The sequence below is a fragment of the Enhydra lutris genome, unplaced genomic scaffold (assembly GCF_002288905.1).
Source record: "Enhydra lutris kenyoni isolate GAN:26980312 unplaced genomic scaffold, ASM228890v2 scaffoldscaffold7, whole genome shotgun sequence".
Lineage (NCBI taxonomy): Eukaryota > Metazoa > Chordata > Mammalia > Carnivora > Mustelidae > Enhydra > Enhydra lutris.
The window spans coordinates 8,944,415-8,960,888 of record NW_019154091.1 but is presented as its reverse complement, the minus strand read 5'-3'; the positions used below and the strand labels follow the sequence as shown (position 1 = coordinate 8,960,888).

At 39.7% G+C, this 16,474-nt stretch overlaps 1 protein-coding gene across 1 annotated transcript in view; it reads right to left on the bottom strand.

The window, feature by feature from the left end:
* The window catches only part of LOC111142154 (FYVE, RhoGEF and PH domain containing 6), a 113,164-nt gene that overhangs the window by 8,756 nt on the left and 87,934 nt on the right, over positions 1-16,474 (bottom strand). Inside the window, exons 9-18 of the mRNA XM_022495143.1 lie at positions 15,724-15,774; positions 14,289-14,347; positions 14,134-14,205; positions 13,357-13,425; positions 12,754-12,837; positions 11,674-11,753; positions 4,684-4,786; positions 4,022-4,168; positions 2,888-2,990; positions 1,068-1,195 (exon numbers count right to left, since the gene is read on the bottom strand). Of these exons, the coding sequence (XP_022350851.1) occupies positions 1,068-1,195; positions 2,888-2,990; positions 4,022-4,168; positions 4,684-4,786; positions 11,674-11,753; positions 12,754-12,837; positions 13,357-13,425; positions 14,134-14,205; positions 14,289-14,347; positions 15,724-15,774 (896 nt within the window). The remainder of the gene's footprint in view (positions 1-1,067; positions 1,196-2,887; positions 2,991-4,021; positions 4,169-4,683; positions 4,787-11,673; positions 11,754-12,753; positions 12,838-13,356; positions 13,426-14,133; positions 14,206-14,288; positions 14,348-15,723; positions 15,775-16,474) is intronic.

Below are 16,474 nucleotides of genomic sequence, written 5' to 3'. Positions count from 1 at the left end.
AAAAAAAAAAAAAAAAAAAAAAAAAAAAAAAAAAAAAAAAAGGAGATGGCCCAGGAGTGCCTGGGTGGCTCAGTCGGTTAAGCGGTACTTTGGCTCAGGTTATGATCCCAGGGTCCTGGCATTAAGCCCCATATCGGGCTCATTGCTCAGCGGGGAGCCTGCTTCTCCCTCTGCCTGCTGCTCCTCCTACTTGTGCTTGAGCTCTCTCTCTGTGTCAAATAAATAAATAAAATCTTAAAAAAAAAATTAAAACAAACAAAACAAAAAAACAGAGGTGGTCCAGATAGGCAGTGCTGTGTGTTAACCGACGCTGGCTGACTGAACCCTTGAATCCGAGGAGATGGACTAGGGTACTGGTGATGCCTGTGGATCACGCCACTGGCAGTTTTAACTGTGCAGACTATCCTATCTTTTTACATTTTTCTTTTAAGTTGAAATGAAAGACAATTTACTATCAGTGCAGCTGTCTATAGCCAACCAATACTTAAAAAAAGCAAATGGTGTAGATTAGTAAATGCTAATAAAGTACCTAAAATATTCTAGACTTCTTCCCTCTGGCATGGGGTCTTCTCAAAGTAATTTTTAAAATCCAAATGTGTAGAGATACCTGGGTGGCTCAGTTGGTTAGTTAAGTGGCTTTGACTCATGTCATGATCCCAGGGTCCTGGGATTGAGTGCTACACTGGGCTCCTTCCTCAGTGGGGAGCCTGCTTCTCCCTCTGCCTGCCACTCCTCCTGCATGTGCTCTCTCTCTTTCCCTCTCTTTGACAAATAAATAAAAATCTTAAAAAAAAAAAAAAATTCACACATGTCTACATTATCTTTACTTGCTACCATTGCTATAAAATGTTCTCCAAACCTTTCAACTGCCATTTTCTGAATGACTCAGGTCATATGGGAGACCAAGCAAGAGAGTGAGCCATCAGCCACATCTAGCACTACTATTAAAATGCATGTCTTAATAGTAGTGGGAAATGACATCTTCCTTTATGGAAGAAAAACAGTGTATTATATGCATATGAATAATTCAGCTTATATCAGGTTGCAAGTTTAATGGAAACACTTACTTCTTTGAGAGCAGCTGGGATCTTTTTCTGTTTCCTCCCTGATGGAATACTATGTAAGACTGATGATAAGGCACTTGAAGGAGATTTGTGATTTGCGGGAGATCCAATCTTAGGAGAATGCTGGTGATCTAAAACAAATCAGGTGCACTTATGTAGTCAGCGGTAAGCATTTTGCAATTCAATTTAATTCAGATCAATAAACACTATTGCATAAAATATCTATGGAAGGACACTTGAGAAACTGATGACACTGAGACCCCTGGGAAAAAAGATGGATGGCTGAAAGTTGAGTGGGAGAAAGAGTTTCCACTCTCTATGATTTTATGCTTTTTCAGTTGTAAACCATGAGTTAAAAACCATTTTTAAGTTGTAAACCAACCTTTTGTGCCTTCAGAATAATGAAACATGTTAATGTACTATCAATTTTAAATATATTATATAAATTTCCCTCCTGACTTTAAAAAAAACAAAACACTAACAGCATCATCTAGTACCTAGATATATGATGGAATAAAAATATTATAATAAACAAAGTATTAGAAAAGGGGCCATAAGACAAGATAGGAAACCACTAATTTTGAGTGCAGAGATTCAGGAAAGCTGGGGAAATAGTAAGATATCTGAGTTGGCCATTAAGGTATAACAGGAATTTGCCAAGTCAAAAAGAAGAGGATGGACACTCCATGAAGAGAGGTCAGCACAAGCAAAAGCAGAGGTATGAAATTAGATCATCTATTTGGAGAATAATAAGGCTGAAGGAAAAAAGACTGGTTCTAAGGAATGTGGACTGTTGTTTAAGCCGTGGGAAACCAAGGTCTTTTAGGCTGGGAAATGACAGGAGCCGACTGAATTTAGAAGAAAAAAAAATCTGGCAGTAGAAAGGAGGAAGGATTTGCAGCAGAAAACCTGTTGGGAAACTATGAGTATAGTCCAGATAAAAAAATAGGGCTGAGATGAAAAAATTAAGAAGAAGGTCTTCGAGGATAAATCAGTCAAGATTGACTAAAATTGGGTGTGGGTGATTAGGGAAGAGGATTTTAAAAACGAATGTTGAATGTTCACAGCCTATACGGTACACCCAGAGAACAAAGGGAGGAACAAAAAGGCCAATGAAGGATTAGATAAATGTGTCTTCTGGGACGATGTATGTAACGGTTATTATTACTCTATAAATATATGGATTCTGAAATAGCATGCCATCTAGCTTTATTCATTGAGACATTTTCATTTGGTGATGGAAAGCTATTCTTTGTGGAAATGAAGGACAACCTTTTTGAAATTCAGATCCTATATATAGGTTCAGGAACTGAACGAAAACTCTTCCCAAAATATAGACCTGAGCGGTCTTGCTAGCTGCATTCATCTTAACTGTGGGGATGGATACCTGCAAATAATGAGCAGGCAGATATGACTTATCATTTTGTACTTGGTGAAAAGCTGGACATTTAGATATACCACCAAATCAGTCCAAGTGATTAGAAATAGGTTAACAAAGGACCACCCAGTCAGTCTATGTCCACACAGATAGATAAACATGATTTGTAACAAGCACACAGTTGGGAAACTATAAACTTCAAAATTACTTGAAAGTTAAAGTTCCCTTGTAACTGTTTTAAAGCATTTCATTCTGTAATTATATTTCTACAATTAGTATCCTATGCATTAAGAAAGCTTAGTTAAATTACAAAAGCAAAATTCTTAACATTTTGAGATGACTATCACCAATCACATCACTAATGCACCTAAGATGATTCTTTCAGAAGGTCGTTTGGAAGCATCTGGGAATAAAGGAATTTGTTAGATCTTTACTTATATATTACCTAGTTTCTGCAGTTCTTGGAAACAATGTTCACATACTCTTGCTGGTTGATTTTTCAGGTAATCTAAACCATATTTATTTGATGAACAGGCTTGGCATACAATCTGAAAACACATTGGAATTATTTTATTTGGAGTAACCTCCACATCAAACCAATGAGTAGGCCACAGTAGATAAAGCTGTCTACCTAGAGGGCTTTCAAAACCTTTTCTCAGTCACTCTCACTAATACCTCTGTGGAGTTCAGGCCTGTGGTGAACTCACACACAACACTACAACGGAAGATGAAGAGGCCACACACTAGGACTGAGTGTTAACTCCATAAAATAAAATACTAAGAGCATTAACGTGTGCAAAGTGTTTAGAACCGTGCAGGATGTGCATGAAGCCCTCTGTTAGCTGTACTTATCGTCACGAACACTGCCCATCACCATCGCTAGGTAACCACGACCACGTCTGCTGTGCCTCTACCAAGTGTCTGGCCCTCTACTAAATGCTTCTAAATAGACTCCGTTTACTCTTCACAGCAATTCTTTGACATCATTGTTATGATGCTCATTTGACTAACGAGGTCATGAAGACCTAGATGCGTCACTGGTGATCATTTCAACACTCAAAGTACCTCTATTAAATACTTAGTATCTAGATAAAGGTAGTTTAAATAATTATTAGTCAATGTGGGAGTCGCGTATTCAATTTTTTTTTAATGAAAACAATCTATTATTGACATTCTACAGTAATCTTGGTAAGTAAGGGTAAGTTCCCTAAAGAGATTGCCCTATGCCTAAGTATTTAGAGAAAATATCATCCATGATTCAGTATCTTTTCTTCTCCCCGCCATGATTTATAGGAGGAAATAAGCTTCTTCACTGTGTACAGCCTGGAGCTATTAAAAATCACAAGGGAGGAGTGCCTGGGTGGCTCAGTGGGTTAAAGCCTCTGTCTTTGGCTCAGGTCATGATCCCAGGGTCCTGGGATCGAGCCCTACATCAGGCTCTCTGCTCAGCGAGGAACGTGCTTCCCTTCCTCTCTCTCTGCCTGCCTCTCTGCCTACTTTGTGATCCCTGTCTGTCAAATAAATAAATAAAATCTTAAAAAAAAAAATCACAAGGGAGATGGATGTCAATTTCTCCCACCTTCCCACAGGCCCGGCAGTGGTGTCGTCTCCAGGTCAGAGTAAATTCACTTGTGCAGATCATACACATTGTGGCTCTAGTATCAGGGATCCAGATGGGAGCTTTTGATCCAAGAGGACTAACTTCCTCTTTATTTTCTGAGTCAGCCTGTGGAAGAATGACTTTTCATTACCTCCATGCACACAGAGTACTATAGAATCAAGCTATTTGGGGTGAGGGTGCGCAATGGCAGCTCACAATGCTGATGGTGTCATTAAGGATGTGGTGGGCTATTATAGTTGTCATGTTCTCAGGATATTAAGATTAGCTATATCCTAATAATCCTTTGCTGCAAAATTAACTTTAAAAAGATGCCTGTAGTAGTGCCAATGACAGCTGGTTACTTTCTTCCTTAAATTATATTGTATTTCCCCCATTTTTTACAATGAAGTTTTACAACCAGAAAAAATATGAATGCGCTATATGTTATCAGACTTGCTGTTAGACATTAACAAGATAGTTAGCTCTGAAATTACACCCACACATACATCTTTCTGTGAAACACATGTTGCCTTTCTAAACCCCTGGGAAAAGTTTCTTTAGGGTAAAAAACTGTTTGAAATGCACTGAAGAAACAAACAAACAAAATAAAAAAACAAAAACCAAGAAGGAAAAGACAGTACCTCATCAAGACTCCTACTAGGGCAGAATGTGATTCTTTTTTTGGCATACTCTTCTATTGACCTGGAAATTGCTTCTAGCCATTCATCCCTTTCTGTCGCAGAACTGTTGAGGGCAAAAGAAGGTTCCATCAACCAGATGTCAGCTTTTATTGTTTGCCTTTTTCTTTCTTCTTTTCCTCCTGCCATGGCAACAGACTCTACCACCCTCCCCAACAATGCTAGTCACCGGCAGGAGCTCTGAGGTTTGCGGGCACAAATAATCAGAGCAGGCATTAAAGAACACATGGCATTTTAGCAAATACAATGCTTTTTTTCTTCCCCCAAAATACTGCTTTATACTTGCGAAGTCTTTTAAATTTGGAAGTTTTTTTGCTTAGTTTAAGAGCTAGTCATAGTCAAAAAAATAAACAAGATCTTAAAAAAAAAAAAGGAGCTAGTCATATAATGAATAACTACAGCTATTTACATAACCAAGATGTTTCCTGAGATATAATAGTAGAATTTAAAAATATTCCAAGGAATCAAGTTTCAAATCCAAATTTAAACATGGAATGCTAATTATTTATAGTATTATTAGTATTATTATATTAGTATTATTAAATGTTACTAAAATTTTCTAGAAAGGGCACTGGAGTAAAGGAGACCTATATTTGGCATCACAAACAGATGTTTAGGGAGTGGTTAACAAGGGAAAGAGTCTGTAATTGTTGTTATAGGGTTCCCCAACTTATTCCTCCCATCCTGCTACCCTCAGGCCATCAGGAACTATGGGATTCAAATCTAGACAGAAATGGGCCAAATAGGGAGAAAGCCTGCTCAGATAAAGTATTCTGGTTCTGCTTTATTACAACCACACATCCTCCCAAAAAACTCTGGTGACTCCAAATCATTGTTGGTATCAGCACATTTAGTTTTGAATACTCAAGAATGAGAGGCACATTTTAGGTAGTGTGTGTGTGTCTGTGTGCATGTAGACAGAATTTAATAATCTCTCATAATAAAATAAAACCTATCATAATAATGGGAATGTGATTTTGTAAGGAAATGTCTATTTGTTTTAGAAAGGAATAGGAAAGTATGTAGGAGTAAAATGACCTGTTATCTGCGATTTGTTTTGAAATAATTGAGAAAAAAATATTTGTAGCAGAATCTTGGTTGAGATTTGAGTCTGGGTGATTGAATATACAGTTTCATTGTATTTTTCACTCTAATTTTAAGAATACTTGAACTTTTAAATGTTTTTATAATTAAAAATTCCATTATGCCTAATGGAATTCGTACCTAATGGTACGAACAGGCACATTTTCTTGTATTTTGATGAATGCAGAGCAGGTCAGGAGATACTAAAAAACCACCTGCCTTCCCCACAATAATTATAGTCAGAAATTTACCTTCCTGCTAAATGGCTTAAGTGCCAATCAGAATATGCACTCACATGGATATTAAAAAGTAGAAATCCACTTTACAAATACAATTTTAAAACTAGTATGTTTCTCAAATTTTCATTATATACCAAGAATAAAAGAGAATAGAACAGCTCTTATTTTTCTAAGCCAAATAAAACCTGCCTCAATTTCCTCTACGACTCTACCATTACTGTCCCAACTAGCTGCCATTTATTCAACCGTTACTACACGTCAGCCAACTGTGCTAAATGCGTGGCAAATTGAAATCAAGAGCAAATGTCATCACATCTCATCCTCAGAGCTACCCCACAGAATACATATTGGATCTTATACCCTCTTTCCCCAATACCATCACTATCACCAACCAGCACCATTTACAGATAAGGAAGCTGAGGATTTGAAATGTTGGACAATTTGTTTTAAACAACAGGCTAGGGACGCCTGGGTGGCTCGGTTGGTTGGGCAGCTGCCTTCGGCTCAGGTCATGATCCCAGCGTCCTGGGATCGAGTCCCACATCGGGCTCCTTGCTCATCAGGGAGCCTGCTTCTCCTTCTGCCTCTGCCTGCCATTCTGTCTGCCTGTGCTCGCTCTCTCTCTCTCTGACAAATAAATAAATAAAATTAAAAAAATAAATAAATAAACAACAGGCTACATGACCTTGTATCAGGCACAAGTGTGGCTAAAGATTGAACCCTTCACCACTGTGTCATTCATCTCCATTCTCTGAACTATGCTATGAGAATATAGGCTTAAGCTTCCAAGTAAACATTCATAAAATAATACTGTCCCTCCCTCTCTCTCCCCTTCCTCTACTTTTTGGTGGAAGAGTTAAAAGAAAGCAGAGAGGCAGATGGTTAATTTGAGAATTGCCGTCTGATTTTTCTGGAGCCCTGGGAGCATGTGGAATGTGATTTGACTGTGCAAATCATGTCACATATGCTGTTCTTTCATTTAATCATTCCTGGCTCTCTCTTGTGTGGGGATCTGCCAAAGCAATGTTTACCAGCTCTTGATAACACATTTCTCACAGACCACACACATTTGCCTGCAGTATTGAGTGGAGACATGCTAAGTCTTCTTTTGTAGCACAGTTAGCAGAAGAACCCAGCACCTTCTTCAGTTAAACCCACTTAAAATACAGTTAAACCAGTATTCTTTTCTTTATGGAATGTGTTCATTAGCCAGAAAGCAAATTTGTATTATATAAGCCCCATTCTCCCATTGATTGGGATGCATTCCAAAAGACCTCCAGTAGCAGGGATTGCTGGCATGTTAGATGTTGCCACACTATTTACTCCTTGTATAACTGTGGAATGCTATTCTGAGGTCTAAAGGCCACACCACTTCATTTCAATTCATCTGAGTTACATTTAGTGAGAGACTTCTGAGGGCAAGATACTAAGCCATGAATCGCACATACAAAACACACCACTTGTAAGGGCTCATCTCTAATCGAGGTGAGACACAAAAGCAAGTAACTACTGCATGATACAATAAAGGTAAGGTAGATGAGAAACAAAGAAGTAGTAAATTATGTTATTTAGGCAGCAGGGAAAGCTCTGCAGAGGGAATGAGTATGTTAGGATTGGAAGAACTGAGGAGTTCGACAGAGAACCTTGTAGTGTCTCTGTGCACCCACGTTTGGCCTCCCAGCTTTGGTTATCTTCTCTAAGCTGATGACTCCCAAATATATGCCATGTCAGGGCTCCCTGCAGACCTCAAGATCCTTACAGGCACTGTCTCACTGATGGCTCCATTTTTTTTCTTTTTTTTTAAAGTTGGCTTCATGCCCAGCCTGGAGCCCAACTTGGGGCTTGAACTCAGACCCTGAGATCAAGACCTGAGCTGAAATCAAGAGCTGGATGCTCAACTAACTGAGCCACCCAGGCGCCCTGATGGCTCCATGATTGATAGGCACCTCATATTTGATATGCACATCTGAAACTAAATTCCTGATTCTTCCCCCAATGCTGCTCCTCTCCTGGCGTTTGCTATCACAGGGAATGGCCCGGCACTACCTGGCACAGTGTACCAGTCAGAGACTTGCTTTTAATGCCTCTGGGTTTCAACCCCATGTCCGATTAATCATCTCCTTTACTTCCCCTCCCAAACCATTTTTCACCTAGCAACCAACTTTTAAAAAGGCCAATCAAATCACATCATTCCCTTGTACAAGCCTTTCAGTGGTTTCCTGTGGCTCTTTGGCTCAAGCCCAAAATCCACAAGTTCTGCCTCAGCTTTCCCCTGTCCCTCCAGGCTTACCTTGGCTTTCCCTTTTATTCTCTATGTTCGTGCCATTCTGGTCTTTCAGTTCTTTGAATTTGCTATGCCTTCTCCACCTCAGTACACATTATTTTGTACACATTATTCCCAATGACCAGCAGCCTTTCTTTCCTCTTTGCCTTGGTATACAACTCCTGCTTATCTTTTATAACTCAACTGACACAGCAGGTCTTTTAGGAAGCTATCCCTGACTACCCTTTCTCCACCAAAGTTAGTTCAAGGTTCCTCATTCTACAGCCTCATAGCACCTGGTACTTTTCCTGTGTACTACTTAATCACAATAATAGTTGATTGTGTTGACATCTTGCTAAGCGTATGTCTTTCCTAACAGAATGCAAGGTCAGGGAAGGAAGGGCCCTTTTAATTCTCCACATTATCCTTATGCCTGGCACGATGCCTGGTCTACAGTAGACGCTCCATATTACTGAACGAAGGGATGAATTCCAGGCACAGGCAGCTGCCTATGCAAAAGGCAGAAGGAAGTGAGGTAGGCTGGCGTGCATGAAGAACAAGCAGATCCATGCTGGCGGAATATGCCATGCTCTGGTGGGGGTGCGGACGGGGAGAATGGACAGAGATCAGACTGGTGAGGCATACAGGACCCAGATCACAGAAGGCCTTCTCATCTCCTTCCTACATGTTATACCGTACCCGTTCCCTGTGGCGGGGGCGGGGGGGAGCTCAGAAGAAGAGCATGGTACACTAGAGGTATTCAATAGGTGTCAGCTTCCCCTCCCTTTATCGAGAACTTTCCAGTTTTCTTGTTTTTCCTGCATAACCCAAGTTCAATCCATCAATAATCCTATTAACTCTCCCTGATTCCAACCATTTCTCACCATTCTAGTCCAAGAGAGAATCATCTAGCCTCCTACCTGGTCTCCCAACTTTGACTCTAATCTCTGATGGTCTATCTTCTATAAAGAAACCCGGGTCCTCTTCTAAAAATATACCTAAGATCATACCAATTTTTAGCTTAAGACCCTCAGATAGCTTCCCATCACATATAAAATTCCAATGACTTTACTAAGGTCTGAGAGGCTGATCTGGACATCCACATATTTACCTGGATGGCAACAAAGAAAGAAGGATTTACCATCATTTCCTCAATTATTTAATTGTTAATAAAATGGAATTTTGTTTTTATCAAAGCATTTTTTACTTAGGATATTTAAGTGCAACTGAAAACCTGACTTTCCTATAGATACTTTCTCTCTGGATATTTGAAAATCACTTCCTTTCTTTCCTTTTTTTTATTTTCTAAAATTTTTTTAGATTTTTATTTATTTATTGGACAGAGAGAGAGAGAGAACAAGCAGGAAGAGCAAGAGAGGGAGAAGCAGGCCCCCCTCTGAGCAGGGAGCCCGATGTGGAGCTCGATCCCAGGACCCTGGGATCGCAAACGCCTAACCAACTGAGCCACCCAGGCACCCAAAAATTACTTTCTTGATATTAAGAATCAAGCTTAAGTATCTGCCAGGAGCCTGATGCACATAGACTTGATGCTCCTTGTACTTTTGTTCAAACTAAAAAAAAAGGGTCTTAGTTCCAGGTGACCAAGAGTTTACCGTACTCTCCAAATATTAATCTGTAGGATGCTTCAGTGCCCCCCAGAAACTGCTTGCTTTGGCAGGTAGATGGCTTTTGACAAACCTCGAACAAACCCTATTTGTCTTCTCTTCCCAAGATCTGGTGTTAGGCAGCAGTGGCTATTCCATTTCAGAAGAGTGACAATGACCCAGGGGGCTGCTCTTGTCCTGATTATGGGAAGCCAGACACTTAGATCTGAGTCCTTGACATCCATGGACATAGGCAATATTATAATGGCTGAAAGCATCACTTTCACCATCAGATATACCTCTGTTAAAATTTGAGCTCCAGGGGCACCTGGGTGGCTCAGTGGGTTAAAGCCTCTGCCTTCGGCTTAAGTCATGATCCCGGGGTCCTGGAATCGAGCCCCCACATCGGGCTCTCTGCTCGGCAGGGAGCCTGCTTCTCCCCTCTCTCTGCCTGTCTCTCTGCCTACTTGCGATCTCTGTCCATCAAATAAATAAATAAAATCTTTAAAAAAAATTTTTGAGCTCCATTTTCTATTAGTTGTATAATCTTGGAAGTGTTATTTAACTTCCCTGAGCCTGCATTTTTTTTCTCATCTGGAAGATCAAGACAACACCTACTCTCCTAGTTATCATGGAAATTAAAAGAGAAAATGAATTATAAGTTCAGCATTGGGCCTGATCCCAGGTAATAAATGGGTCCGGTTGGGACTCCAGCTGCTACTAAAAATTCTAGTTGATTTTACTGGTATGGACACAGCTGGAAGCAGGCTGCCTGGGTTCAAATCCTGGCTCTGACACTTAATAGCTGGGTGGCTTTTTTTACCCATTAAATGGGTATAAAATCAGTAAACTCACCTTATTAGGTTTTTATGAAGATTTAATGAATGAACACATAGAGTTCTTTGAAAGTGCTTTGGATAGTGCCTGGCACAAAGTAAATGCTACGTAAGTGTTTGCTACTATTTTTATATTAAAGGTTAGATTTGAGAGCTGCCCAGACTTGCTATCCTGATCCAGCAGTGGAACATGCTGTGGCTGCTGGTGTCTCTCCAGCCAAGTACTGCCAAACATTCACTTTGGCCATGTGGCCAGTAACTCGGTAATGTACATGTATGAGTCATACAGCTTCTGGTTTCCTTGGCACTTCCTTTATATAACGGTAATATATTTTGATTTACACATAAGTCACTGCAGGTTCCATTATGAGGCAACGTGCTGTCATAAATAACAACAGATTTAAAAGTAAAAAGTTTCTTTTTGTATCCTGATTTTGCCAGCTATGTACCATGAAGATAGAAATGTACTTTTTCTCTAACTTAGTCTTCCTCATTTTTAATGAGAGGACACCTACCTCGTAGATTTGTTATGACCTTTCAATGTTACGTGAAAACTTCCTAGTGAATTATAAAGCACTAGGTGTCTTTAAAAACATTAGGTGCCATTGTAAAAGGTTTGAAGTATTCACTAAAAAAAAAAAAAAAAGAAAAGATCAGCAAGGCACTTTTCAGCATTATTATTCTCTTCACAGGAATATTTTTATTTCTGCGCTTCAAACACATTATTGGATCAGCAATTAGACATTTTACCTACATGGTAAACAAGAATAAACTCCACGGTTTGGAGACTGAAAAGAAGGAGAAAAAAAAAAGTAGGTCTAGCAGTTTACCCAAATGTAGGAAGTGCTGGAGATGTATGACCCTGTAATCCTGGCAAATGTTCACACATACAGATTTTAGAAATTTACCTGGCTGAGAGGATAAAGGAGCGTTCTACACTTTCAATCTTTAGTTCATTCTGATATGCTTCTTGGGTGGGTTTTCTGACCTTAAAGAAAGCAAAAACAGTTTGAGCAAATTCAGCCTATTGCAAATCTCATCCCTGAAGCTGCTCAATGCCCTGGCTGCTGTCAGCCACCACCAACCTTCAGACTCAACTGTATCTACCATGACTCTCCTTCATCTGCTCTGTGTGCTAGAGTTATATGTCTATATATATATATACACACACACATACATGCCCAACTTTCCCACCTTCAGCCCGTTGCTCTCTCTCTCTACCTGGAACAAGGCGCCTTCCCTGCATCTCAGTGTGGCCAAATGTGACCTATTCTTTAAGGCTTGTGGCTCTTCCTCCAAAGACTTTCTCAATTCTCCCTGTTTCCTAGCTGCTACCGATTCCTCCACCAGGTCCTACTGAAAGCTGCACACTCATTTTCTAAGCTCCCCCCAATTTTTCTTTCTAAAAAGATCTTATTTATTTCTTTATTTGAGGAGGGGTGGTAAGGGCAGAGAGGGAGAGAGAATCTCAAGCAGACTCCACACTGAGCGTGGAGACTGACTCTGGGCTCAATGTCACCACCCTGAGACCATGCATGACCTGAGCTGAAACTAAGAGTCGGATGCTTAACCGACTGAGCCACCCAGGTGCCCCAGGACTCCCCAAAACATTAATTGCACCTTCACAGTGATATTTATTACTGTCTATTTTATAGGTATTTATGTGTGGTTTATTATCTTCCCAACTCTAGTTGCTGAGCTTCTGGGGGGGTACGGGGGGAGCAGAGACAAAAACAATCATGATTCAACTCATCTTTGTATTTTTTACCAAATGTCTTACCATATTTTGTTTATAGTTCTCAATAAACACCTCATGAATAAATGAACGTATGAGTGAACAAATGATTAATGAATGAATAAATAAACACATAAACAGTAACACAGGGAGAGAGAAAACTCAAGTATGTAAGAAAGACGGTTATCTTTGGGCTTTGTCTCTAAATATATTTGGGTTAAGAAAAGAAACATCTTCTAACAGACGCACAGACCTTCATTCCAGCCAATGAGAGCATATTGTTCAGTTTATACATCCCAGACTGCACTGGTGTTGTATATAGCAGGGCATCGTTAAACTGAAAGTAGAAATATTTCATAGAATGAAGTAAAGCAAAAATGTCAGCTACCAAGACACTGATAAGACACCGAAATAAAAGAAAAATATTCCTTTCTTATTAAAAGTTCTCTGAATAAAAACACTTATGTCTGCTTATATAAACTATGACCACCCAGAATGCTTTATTAGATTAAAAAGGCAATTTCTAGAATATGTGCTTTCCTTCCAAGTTCTGTAACAGATATGTTTTCTGAATTCTAAATCCCACTAAAGTATTACAATCTGACTAAATAAATGATTGAATCAACTTTCCTAAGTGAGAAGTGACATAAATTGAATTCAAAAAGGAAATAATTTTCTGGTTCTACATCATAAAAGACTTTGTTTCCGTTACTTGAAATGCAAGTAAGCAAGACAGTCAGCCACAGATCCCACTAAATCTCTCCGAATGTGTTAAACTCATCTGTCATATACAAATGTCTCCTTCCATTAGGCAATTATCCCCTCTTCTGGCTCAGAAACACACACAGTCACTTACCAGGAAAAACACTCGGGGCTGCATGACTTTCCGAGACAGCTTCATCAGAGTTCCCTCTTTGAGAAAAACCTGATTCATCCAAACAAATGCCCATTTAGTCCCACCATAACACAACTACAATATGCATATAATTTGTTTTTCAACTTTCTTTCCCCAGAATTTTTTTTGGAGGTAGGGCTGGGTGGACATAATTTCCATGTGACTTTTTACAGTCATGGTTTCTTCTTAAACCTTTGAAGGAGTTGGACAAGCCGGCAGAGTTTCATAAATCCAGTATTCATAAATCCAGTCCCAGGGTACTATGTGGTCTGAAATGTAACTGACTGAGCATGTCCTTGATCCTGAGGTACAGCCAATGTTCTGACAATTGCATTTTGTAATTTTGCTGAACTCATTCCCTAGGCCACTTTTGTGCTCTATGAGGAGCACCAAAATACAGTTTTCTCCCTCCCCTCATAATCCCCTCTTACACTCAAGATCTTAACTGAAGTTGTCTTTAAAGCTGTGTGAGGTCAGTTAGTATTACACAATAAAATGATTTTATTTAATCAGATACTCTGTGGGGTCCCTTGCCATTCTCCTAATTGAATTGTACTTTTTGTCACAGTGACTTAAGTCATGAATGTTTTGAATGGATAGAGTGAACCTAGTTGATCCAGATCAAGACAGTAGAGAGTAACAACAATAACCTATTTTCATAACTGAAATGCAAAATAGCTACAAAAGGTGTCTAAGTGCATCACATTACATTTGCAAAAGGCAGTCTAAAACACTTACCCGTCCAGGCTGCACTATTTCATGGTGTCCATTTAGGCTGTACTGAATCTGCATAAGCTTCTGAAAGTTGTCCTACAGAAAGAGAATGTGTAGCACATGAAGGCCTGGGCCCCCAGGTTCAACAGTCTGCCAGCCACTGAAATCAAGATACTTACTCCTTGCTTCATGGTGTCATTGGCGTGGTTGGCGACTTCTATAACAACAGCAAGGGCATCTAAAATGTGTAGAAACATCAGATTAGTCCAGTGGGCTACAACATTAAGCAATTCCAGATGGCAAGATGGCGAATTTGTAACAGTGAGAAGTGCCACGGGAGGAGCAAGGTTAACTCTGAGTAGGTAGAAATACGGACAATGAGGTCTGATGAGGACAACAGCAAGGAAAAACAAGACTCACGGAAAAAAAATGAGTCTGAGAAAGACTCTAAAGGAGATGTTATAGACGTTATGTATCAACAGTATGAATGTCAGGCTTGCTTTGTGCTGAGCTTTGATTATCCTGTTGAAGTTTACAAGGATAAGGAGAGGACTTCACCCAGAAGTTAAGGACCATTCCAATATGAACTGCCTTGGGAGAGAAGTACCCTGGGATAGGAAACCAGATCTATGAAAACTGATGATTTAGAGGGTCACTGCATACCTTCCTTCTCTTAGTTTAATCCCAAGAGGGGAGAAATGCCACAAAGAAGCCTACTAGGCCTGAGGAGATGACATGCATTACTTTGTGAACTGACTCTTGGTTTTGGGTCAGTTACGATCTCGGGCTCATGGGATTGAGCCCCGACTTGGGCTCTGTTCTCAGCACAGGGGTATGCTTGTCCCTCTCCCTCTGCTCCTCCCCCCACTCATGCTGTCTCTAAAAAAAAAAAAAAAAAAAAAAAAGAAAGGTGAAACACTTGCAAATAGAAGATGTTAGAGAAGTAAAAATAAAATGATTAAGAGAGCAAATAAGAATCTTTATAAAATGGGTAAAACACCTGTTCTGTTTTGTAATCTGAAAATAAAAAGTATGCACAAGAAGTGTGACCAAAATTCAAAAATTAATGGGCTGGACATGGACTTCAAATTAGAGCCGGGGATATACCTATAGCATTTGAAAGAGGTACTTTGGAGATAAATAGAAAGAAACACGGCTATCTTGAACAGAATTAATCTGTGTATATGCGTGTATGTATATGTAAGAGAAAGACACACACATACACAGTGGATTAACCTGTGAATGTCAGTGAATCCCTTGTATTATAATGAAGTTTACCTTTAAGTGCTGCTTTAAATGCTAAGGGGTAGAAGGTGGTAAGGCAATTGTCCAGCATTAAACAGTCCCAGAATATGCTATTTTAGACTGTATCCCTGATTTGTGTAGTTTGACCACTTCGCAGACTCATGATTTTTAAGCCTGAAATGACCTTGCAGATCAACTGGTTCAATCCCTGCTTTTCAAAGCAACAGACATCTAGAGAAGGTGAATTTACCACTGGCACAGAGTGACTGAGCATAGAAGAAACCCTCCTCACTCCAGACAATGCTGGGTCCTCCAGCCAACTGTAATAAAAGAATTTCTGCAACAAATTAATACATGAAAGTTATTTACCTTGAGTGTCTCTGTAATCTCCAGAGTCCTCTAGAAGATTTTTCAAATAATCTGTAAGAGGGAAAGGAATATGATATTTAGTAAAATCAAGCACTAAGGAAAAAAATCATTTCATCTTTCTTACTCAATACTTCAATCAATCTTGTTGATTAATATATGTTAGTTTAATGTATGCTAACTTTCTAAAAATGTGAAAGAATAAAGCCCTGACATGCATTTGAAATCAGGACACAGGCTCAGAGGTAGAAAGAACTGCAGGGGTCACATTGGTCATTTTCAAGAGGAATCGGGTTACTGAGCATAGGGTCTCAGCAGAGCCACAACCTCTTTGTGGCAAGAGCTAGAGACTAGAGATTCAGGACTAGAGATCCAGGTCTCCTGATGCCCAGTTCAGTGCTTTTAGTCCAACACAGAGGAAATGCCTTAATTTCAAATCGGAAGTATGTCCAGTACAAAATTCTACGCATCAGTAGATCGAGTGCCTAAGGGATTTGTCAGTCTAGGAGTCTAACAATCAGAGAATTGCACAGGAATACAATACATAAGTCTAGAGCAGTGGTTCTCAAATGGGGGTGAATTTGCCCACCAGGGGACATCTGGAAATGTCTGGAGACATTTTGATTGTCACAACTGGGGAAAAGGGGATGCTGCTGGCATCTAGTGGCTACAGGCCAGGGATGTTGCTAAATAACCTACAAACGCACAGGACAGCCTACAACAAAGAATTATCTGACCCAGAATGTCAATAGGG